The sequence below is a fragment of the Populus euphratica genome, unplaced genomic scaffold, assembly GCF_000495115.2.
Source record: "Populus euphratica unplaced genomic scaffold, PopEup_1.0 scaffold470.1, whole genome shotgun sequence".
Taxonomy (NCBI): Eukaryota; Viridiplantae; Streptophyta; class Magnoliopsida; order Malpighiales; family Salicaceae; genus Populus; species Populus euphratica.
The window spans coordinates 165823-175885 of record NW_011500353.1 but is presented as its reverse complement, the minus strand read 5'-3'; the positions used below and the strand labels follow the sequence as shown (position 1 = coordinate 175885).

Sequence of the window (10063 nt, the reverse complement as noted above, 5' to 3'; positions counted from 1 at the left end):
TAAAACTATCATTATCAATAATTACACAACAAATCTTATTTTTTTATATGGCATCTAATATGAAAGATATTCTCCTTTTCTTGCTGAGCATCGCCTTCGCTAACTTGAATATTCAAAAATCTTCTTATAACTAATAATTCAATATTAACAACATATTCAACATTAATCTCTCACTTATGGTTTGATTGAACATTATTTCTTTCCTTTCCATTATTGTCATAACCAATTTTTTAACATATGAGGGTTCGATAACTTTAGGTATTGCTAATGGCTTTAATTGTGCATTAACCCTTCTCTTGAAATTCAACTTCCAACTATGAAAGTATCACAAATAAGTGTCTAGTCTTACATTACTTTTTCTTTTTAATTGTTTTTCCACCTTTATAATCATATACACTATATCTTCAATTTTTAAATAATGTTGTAATTCAATCATCTTAGCTATATATATATATATATATATATATATATCAAGATTTGGGATGTACCTATTCGACAAAATCAAAACAATGTTCAAGAAGCTTTCTATCAATCCTAAAATTCAAGGGCGTGTATTCGTTTATGTCATAACTTGTCAATTCAATTATTTTTTGCAATTTTTCTTCAACTTTTTTTTTATCCATACAATTTGGCAAGAGCAAGATTTTTTTTTGTTTTACTCTAGGCCAAAATCAAGAAAGATAGAAGATCAAGATCAAGAACACAATTTTCTTTTGATGTGTCTAATAAAAATCAAGAAACTAAGAAAGATGATTTTTTGATATAGGGTTTGAATCAAAATTTAAAATAATAAAGAGAAGAATATAGTCTTTTTTTTGTTTTAAAAAATAAGACCCTAGCAGAAACTAGAATGAAAGAAAATCAAGAAACAACACAAACTAAAGATTAAAGAGATATAACCTAATAATAGCACAAGCTCTTATACCAACTAATGCGTACACCTCCTAAGATACGTTGAAATCATATTTGAATGGTTTGCAACTTGCCTTAATAAGAACTTATCTTAGAGAATGAAAGTTATACAGAATAATCACCCCCACCCTGCATCTATAAAGAGACACAAACATGTAGTATAAAATCACGATGAAGTTTTTTTATTTATTTTTTATTTAATCGATTTGCTAACTTATGTGTACTTTTTTATTTCTCTTAAAGAAATTTAAATTAATGTTCTACAAAAAATGTGATTATTATATTATTGATACATGCCATGTAAAAGTTATGTAAAGATGTATACTAACTTGCACGAAAATATGCTAGATATATATCTCATACACAATTCCAAATATAGATAGATAATATAGCTAAAAAAAGAGAGAGATTAAAACCTTACTCTTAATTTCATTTCAAGTCAATTAATGTATTTTGATTAATATAATTATTAAATATTTTATAATTATTTATTATTGACCTTTTTGTTTTTGAAAACAACTCATTTTACCATAGTTATCAAGTAACTTGAGCAATAACATAATATTGGCTTTCACTATAACACCAATTATTTTGTTCACTTTATATTTAAAGTATTACGGTTTAATTATAAACTTTAATATTTAGGGGTGTAAAACTACATAATGAATTATACCTTTAGGTATTAAAGATATATAAAAATAAATATGATGCTAAAATTTTGGATTTTAAAATGATTAGGATTTAATCTATTAAGGTAGAAAATTCTTCTCGAAAAGAGACTTACCTTGAATCTTAAACAAGACTAATGGACAGAAATGCAGATTAGAATAATAATTAAATAACAATATAGTTTACCTTAGATAAATTGTATTAAAGATAATGTGTTTTTCCTTATAGAACCAATTTTTTATTTGGACTTTTGCAAATCATAAATTTTTTATTAATTATAATATTATATTATGATTCTTGAACTCATAATTATAATTTTATAATTATTTTTAAATTCTCTTTTTAGGTTTTAGAAAACAAATGTTGTGATGATGAAAGGAAAAAGAGATAAAAAGGACGGAAGAAAGAGGGGTTTGGTGGCGATGCGAGGAGTGGGGGTTGGGGGAAGGTTCTTGGTTATCTACGGATTGGATAGCCACTGCACTTGAGTTTAATTCTTTTCCTTTCTTTTAGTTTGTTGTTTCTTTCTTTCACTTTCATTTTGCTCCTTTTTTCACAATTTTTTTATACCTTGATTTTCCCAATGCTCATTTTATTAATTTCACTCTATTTTCTCACTGAAAAAATGAAAATGATTTAAAAAAAATCAAAGAAAGTGGTATAAATAAAAAATAATAACAATAATAAGAAACTATGTGGAGTCTTTTTAATGCATATGAAATTGATACAATTATTGCTCGGGCATAAGAAAAACAGTATAAATAAATAAAATTATAATTATAGACATAATGCTTAAGATCATTGTACAAAAAATTATAACTAACTTACTAAAACTTGCTCATTTATAAATAATCAGTCAATCTAAGGAGACCACCCCTTACCATGGGGATATATGACTTGGCATTACGTAATACTTATCTTCCCCACCTGTATGAAAGAAGAAAAATCCTTGTATTTAAAAATAATATTTATGTAAAAATAATATTTATGAGTATTTGATATCATATATGGTTTTTATGTTCATTTTTATTTTCAAATTTTTTAGAATAATTTTTTTATTTTTGGGAATTTTATTTTAGTTTTAGAAATATATAAAAAACAATATATAATATTTTGAAAATAATTTTATTTGATTTTGTAGAACTCTTAACATATTGTTGTCAATATATACACCCTGAATTACAGAGGACCTGTCTTTCGCCGATAGAAAGGGGCAGTATATATTTTAATTGGCATGAAATAATTAATGCGGCCAAGTCACTAAAGATTTTGACCAATTAAATGGAGATATATTATAATAAAAAGTGCGTGAATGGCTTCATTCCTATTTATTTTTTTATTTTAAAAATATTTTTGAAATTTTTATATTTTTTATTTTATTTTAAATTAATATTTTTTAATGTTTTTAAATCATTTTAATGTAATAACACTAAAAAAAATTAAAAATTTAAAAAATAAAAAAATATTATTTTAATATATTTTTAAATTAAAAAAACCCCAACTACACATTTAAGCCCTCTCTAATCAAATTAGAATTAGAACAGCATAGTGCAAAAAAGAATTTCATAACGTCCGGGTTTGCAACAATGCACTTGCGAAATTTAGACTCCCTTGGAAACGGGGAAGGTTCCATTGAATGATATCAAGTTTCTTCAGTAGTGTACTTATAATTATGTTTTAAAATATTTTTATTTAAAAATATATTAGGATAATATTTTTTAGTTTTTAAAAAATTATTTTTAAATCATCACAATAAAAAATATTAATTTTTAAAAAATAATTTTTAAAAATATTTTTAAAATATAAAAACAAGTCAAACTTAGCATAGAGGTTCTCAATGGAAAGAACAACACTCACGGTGGTAATGACGTAGAAACTACGCAGAATATTTGTGCCTTACTGTTTGTAACAAAAAGTCAACAACTTTTATAGCAAATTTGAAAGTTCAATCTGATCCACTTGACCGCATCAAAGCTATCCTTACAAGATGGTATAGAACTTTAGAACTAACACACATACAACCTTTAATCAAAAGGTAGGACAAAACAAAAGAGCTACATAGGGAAATTGATCGCATAAATTTTTATTTTCATCTGAAATCAGAAAATGGTCGCGACGCCATATATAAATTTAATTGATCCTCCTGCAATTTTTCCTAATCTCTCCTCTGGATCCAGTGAGGGGCCTGATATCTCCCATCTTGATCATGCCAGCCACAAAATCTGATCTGAAGGTGTTTTCATTGTAGCTATAGGTACGGACTATTGAATCAGTGGATCCTCCATTGAACAATTGTTGATCAGAATGGAGCAAGCCCCTCCTGTTAACCAAGTTCTTGTAATAATTGTTCTCAAAACGTGTAGGAGTTTGCAAATCAAGTGGTGCCAAGTTGTTGTCCCCCGAGCCAGAAGTCCGTGGGCAGTTTGACCTTCTTGTCTGAGCCAAGGAACTGTCTATGGTGGTCTCATTATATATGCGTGCCCTAAAGTTTGTGCATCTTGCTTGTCCAATTGTGTGGGAACCTTGCATGTATAAGAATTCAAGAGGAAAATTGTTTCGTCATTAACGATTCCATTTGAAACATGATAATACAGTATGAGTTTTTTTTTTTTTATAGAAACAATAATACAATAATAAGTTAGGAAGAGGAAGTACATATTGTCATTTAGTTATATAATGTCAATGGTGATTGCGATCTACTCTTGAAAGTGTATTTTTTAGGGGAAGATAGGTAGGACGTGAACCTAATTCTATACCTTGATTAAAAGTCACTTTTCACACAGTCAAGATATGCCATTAAATTAAATTGCATATATAAAAGAGGTCCAAGAGTAATTTATTTATTTATTTAAAAAAAAAACACAATTAGTGGTCTTAGACAAAGCATGAAAAATTAAGTGAAGGGAGAGCAAACCAGATAAAGCCACCATATCCCTGGTGGACAGGCCAAGAGCATTGAATCTAGAAATGAGCTGGTTCAAGTTAGAAGTTGGAGGTGGAATGCTATTGTTGGCAGCAGCCTGGCTTGCAGTTCTTGCATCTCTCCTTCCAAGTTTAACATTCCATTGGGGTCCTCCAAGCTAGGAATAGTACACGAAAATCCATGTCAGTAATCACATGAATATCAAACAATTTATACCTAGCTGGTTGGCGGAACATTTATCCGGCGCCATTGACACCAAATATTAGGATAAAAAACTCACAATAACAGTGGAGTCTCTAGCAGCAATGGCGAGTACATCGGCACATGAGACCACACCAGGACATGCCTTTTCAACTGCGGACTTTATGTTGTCGATGACCTCAAATCCTCTCGCAGAATTCCGGTTTGGAGCCGCATTTTTCTCTCCGGTGAAAGAAGACGTGTCATCAAGTAAAAGTGATCCATCACATCCCTGTCATTTACATCAAGATGATACAAAAGTTAGACAGTGTCTATTTTTAACACTTAAACCATGCATACATCACCAGTAAAAAAAAAGAAAAAAGATTTAAGTTATTCAAATAAGCTTTTCCAATATGACACTATTTAACACTGATAGAAAGAAATCTTGATTTTTAACATCTTTTTACATGTGGCATTGTATTAATTAGTAGAAGAACCTATCACGTATAAGTCAGTGGAGAAAATTAAACCAAGAACAAAAAAGTCAGTGGAGAAAAAGAAACACCATTCGTTTGATGAAAACAATATAATATTTGTGCTTCTTTGATTAATAAAGAAGTTGTTCCTGTGTTTTTTTTTTTTAAAATAAAGCAAACTTTATATGGTGAAGGAAGTGCTAAAGTATCATGAGACGCATAGGTTGCTTTCAACCTTGACAAGCGCTAGCTCATTGACCTTTATGACTTAATATAAATTCTAGTTACTTCGAGAATTGGATCTGTTTTTTTTTTCCCCGCAATAAAATATGAGAGGAAAGCTAACAAAATTTTGCATGCATGCATGCAAAAGCGAGGAAAAAAAAATAATCACTTCCGATAATGAAATGGCTAGGGGAATTACATTAACAAAACAGTCGTGGAAGAATAAACGAAGAATTGATGCACCGATTCGCGCTTCTTTGTTTATGGCAGATTGAACAACAGGTTTAACTGTTGAAAAGAGATGTGGGCAAGATTTGGAGTAGAAATCTGTTGAAAGCTGAGCATTGGAGCTCCCCATGGAGAGCATAACTAGGATGGCCAAGGTTGCAATGGCTTTGGAAAATGGCAAAGAATCCATTGATGAAGCAAGAGCTGTAGATGATTGGCTAGTAAGATTTGTTTGAGATGTTGAAAAGGAGTGAAAGAAAGTGGTATTTATACACTGAATTAGAGAGCCTTCTCGAGGTTCTTAGGCTCGGCAGGTTACCTAACACAGGCTCTTGGTGCATGGTATTCTACGTTACGAATATAGTTAAAGATGACTATTGCTAAGTGATTTTCATTTATTGATGAATAGATAAAACAAGAGAGGGCTTGAGATGAGACTTTGAGAAAAGGAACACGTTTTCTCGGCTTTGAATTGTCTAGCTACAAAGACTTCTGATGTGAAGCGTGACAATTTGTCAAAAATCTAATGGTTTAGGTAAGAATTGTCAAACACAAGGGGTCCCATTAATTTGAAGCTCCTTGATCTCAATGATTCTGTGAAGACCAAGGGTATAAGATAACTCTCAATTAATATGAGGGTGTCTTGCTCTCTTTAGAAAATATCGTACAAATCATCTTTGACCGCAAGCCAAAAGCATAGAATTTATCCCTCTCGGAATTTAGTGGTTAAATTCTTCGAAGTCGATAATTTGTTTGCTTTATGCTACGCGGGTTTAACCTATGACGCGATGGCTATAGAAGCTTCTAATTGAGTGCTGGATCTCTAACAAGCAACAAACCCTTCGTCGAATCTAATTTTCGTTCCACACCATAATCCGAGCTAGTGTCTATACTGGTCATCAATCACCCTCGGAATGAGAATAAAACAGCATGTCCACTGTTGTTTCTACATCGAATTTCTGTGCACTCCTTCAAAGATTTTAAGCGTGCCCTTCTTAAGCATTCACATGAATTTAATAAAAAATATCTTTGAAGGTTTGAACCTAAAAAGTCGAGCAAAGAACCACTATGCCAACTTCTTAGAGTTTACTGTCTACATAACGAGGCACGTAGAAGTACAGAGAGAGAGAGAGAGACGCGTATTTACAAATTATATTTAGCAATGAATGGAGTTAGTTGGTGCTAGACTTTTTTCGACGTACCCGACATGTTTATACTTAAAGCGTTGAATTTTGTAAAGTATGTCCATGTGAAAAGAATCAATCCTTCTAATGCTTTAAAGGGCTGGCTTAAAGCAAAAGATTTTTGCATATCTACCTCTTTGACTTTATAATTTAGTTAGGCATGTTGATATTGAAGTTTGGTCTTAATATAAATTTAGATAATCATGAAATTTTATATTAAGTTGATCTAGTAAAGAGAACAAAACAACCTCGTAGTTTAGACAAGACATCATAATTGTTTAGTTTATATAGAATTTAATTTATATAATCAAAGAAACTAATAAAAATGATCAAAACAAAAACCTAGAATGTATTCTAGGCATATTATATTGGAGATTTAAATGATAAAAATAGACAGTGATTAACTTATGTCGATCAATTTGCGATAATAATTATCGATTGACGTAAATCATTAGTTATATATCTAACCGACAAAATTATCAAAAAAATCACGTTATATTGGTGAATTTATAGGTGTATATATATTAAAACAAGTAACAACCCTTCTTCGAATCCAATTTTCGTTCTAAACCATGATCCGAGGGTCTATACTCATCACCGATCACCCTCGGAATGAGGCCTATCTATCTAGAATAAGACAGCTTGTTTACTGTTGTCTGAGTGCTCAAAGCTCTACTTCAACATCATGTTCGTTGATATGTCTTTGTCATTTATGCTGTCCCTTATACTGTCTGGGGGTCGACTATATGCGTGAATTTATTTTTAACTCGCGGATAACTTTTGCCAGTTCTCTTAGATACTCGCTCTAAGAGTTTGAACCTGGACAGAGGTACAAAGACAAAAAGAGTAATTATTAACTATTGACTTTATATATATATATATATATATTGAGAGACTTTGTAACTACTACGGAGCGAGAAAAATCGATGAATGTTGAAGCTAGAGAAAAAACAAACAATTATAGAAAAATAGATTTTTATGAGAAAAAAGAGTTAAAAATATATATTCTAAATTTGTAGTTTTATTCCATGAAAAAAAAATCTTTTAATTTTTTCTTCTTAAAAGGGTTTATAAATCTTTTAAATATATCATAAAATCTATTTCTACTAAAAAACAAAATTATAATCTAAAAGCATAACAAATATTACATAGTATCTAAAACAAACAATAAATATTAAAAAAACTAAGAAAAAAAAGAAAATTGGCTCTTAAATGATTTTTTTTAGTCTAATTTTAGGATATCCAAATGACAGATGATAAATAAGGCAAAGCTCTCAACAAACTAAACCTCAGAAACATTTTATAAAAATTTAATTCTGATTTAATAATTTGATCCTATAAAAAATATATACTCCGATGATTTTTAATCATATCATTTCTATATCTTAACTAAAAAAAAAAAAGTTTAATAACTTCGAATCAAAATCGAACTGACTCATTGTACCAACATTCTAGGGCTCCTCTCTCTTATAAGTTACCAAATTTATTAATTAATAGAGAGAGATCTACTTAAGAGAGAATTAGGGATTTTTATAAACCATGACAGCTGATACCCTTTGCAATACTTAAAACGAGAAAAGAACAATTATAGAACAGACGAGCTAACTTGTAATGAAGTGGTTTAGAAGGGATAGATGGAGAAAAGAAATCTAATTTCCTTTTCTTCTTTTTTTTCCTCTTATTTCACCAAACTTTTAGATGAAAACTTTTTATTTTTCTATAAAGATTGTTACTTTATTGTTACAAACATAAATATATTCCTTTTTTCAGAGAGTTGAAATAGTTTCATTATTTTTAGAACTTAAACTATAAAAAGCGGAAAACTATCTTGTAATGAATTATTTCAAAAATTTGAAGTCAGTAAACTCCAATAAGCAAGAACTAGCAAAATAATCTCAAAAACAATGATTCTCTTAACAAAGTATACACAATAGTACTAAATTTAGCAAAAACAACTTAATTAAGATATAAAACCACAAATCTATATTGACATTCATAAGGGTCATCACTAGCTTCAAATTATTAATAGTCAAAAGACTATTAAGCTTTTATTGACCGTGTAATTTCAAGAGTTTATATGAATAAAAGGATCAATTAATATGCCTTAAAAGTTTTGCTATAGATTTATGGAAATAAAGTTCACATTTATTGGAGAATTTCCAAAAACTAAAGAAAATCTTTAAATTCCATATTAAAGAAAACAATTAAATAAAGTAATATAGAAAACACTTCTAGAAAATTCACAAATACAAATAAAAATATAAACGGAAAGATTTTGTCGATATATTATGATGATCTTTACCGACAGAATTTTCTATCACTAAATACCATAAGAAACATTTTGCCAATATATACTGAGAAAATAACAAAGGGTATTATAATGGGATTTAAAAAATTAAATCGTACAGTGATGTTGTATTTTTACCGACATAATAACTGATGAAGTTGCCGATAAAATAATTTCATCGGCAATGTCATCGATGATATTTAATTGATGACTTAATTAGCGATCGATCCTCCCTTATTTCGTCTTCTTTCTTATGTAATTTTTCTACAATAAACAGTCACCTCCCTCTTGTTATTTTCAACACAATTCAATCTCCCACAACAAATTTAGCCATCATAACACTCCATTTGTCAGCATCTATATTTTGATTTAAATTTAAGGATTCTTAACTTTAAGTAAACAAATCTATCTTTTTTTATTTGAACTCAATTTTAAAATGTTATTTTTTATGTATATTTTTTTTAGTATAAGTATTTTGTTTTAGTGTTTACTTGTTTTATAGTTTTTTCTCATATAAATTTATTTTATGGATTTATGATTTGTACATGTTAGGGTTTGTTTTAGATTTTATAAAATTGTATTTGTTTTTAAATTGATGAAACTTATGATAAATTTTTGACTTAGGTGTTTTGTGATGAAATAAATAATGACTTATTTAATGGGTTTTTTTTTATATTTTGTTAATTTTATTACCGAGTTGAAATTTTTGATAAATGTGTTAACATTTGAATTTCTGTAGATAATTGATAATGAATTAAGAGTATTATTAAAATAAATTACATAAGTTCAAGCTAAATCAATATTTTTGTAAATTATTTAGTTAATGATTAGTACTTAAAAGTGCATTTTTGTCATGGTTTTATATCATCATTTTGCACTTGAAGTATCAATAACTCCTTAACTAAAATATGTTTTATAATAATGTATCTAATAAGATAAGATACCTATAATTTGTGGTAAATATCTATTTTTAATG

At 28.8% G+C, this 10063-nt stretch overlaps 1 protein-coding gene across 1 annotated transcript; it reads right to left on the bottom strand.

Moving 5' to 3' along the window:
• Nucleotides 1–3483: 3483 nt before the first annotated feature.
• On the bottom strand, nt 3484–5922 carry PRX52 (Peroxidase superfamily protein). The gene is made up of 4 exons (XM_011010352.1): nt 5588–5922; nt 4785–4976; nt 4496–4661; nt 3484–4103 (listed from the first exon to the last, which is right to left on the bottom strand). Exons 1-4 carry the CDS (start codon nt 5804–5806, stop codon nt 3712–3714), a joined length of 969 nt encoding a protein of 322 aa, XP_011008654.1. The 5' UTR covers nt 5807–5922; the 3' UTR covers nt 3484–3711.
• Nucleotides 5923–10063: the final 4141 nt, after the last annotated feature.

What these genes read in the sequence shown, in the direction of transcription:
- PRX52 (XM_011010352.1), bottom strand. Translation starts at nt 5,806, where the DNA reads ATGGATTCTTTGCCATTTTCCAAAGCCATTGCAACCTTGGCCATCCTA. An exon ending in TCCACGACTGTTTTGTTAAT is followed by an intron (nt 4,977 to 5,587) that starts GTAATTCCCCTA and finishes TGTAAATGACAG; the next exon opens with GGATGTGATGGATCACTTTT. An exon ending in CTAGAGACTCCACTGTTATT is followed by an intron (nt 4,662 to 4,784) that starts GTGAGTTTTTTA and finishes TACTATTCCTAG; the next exon opens with CTTGGAGGACCCCAATGGAA.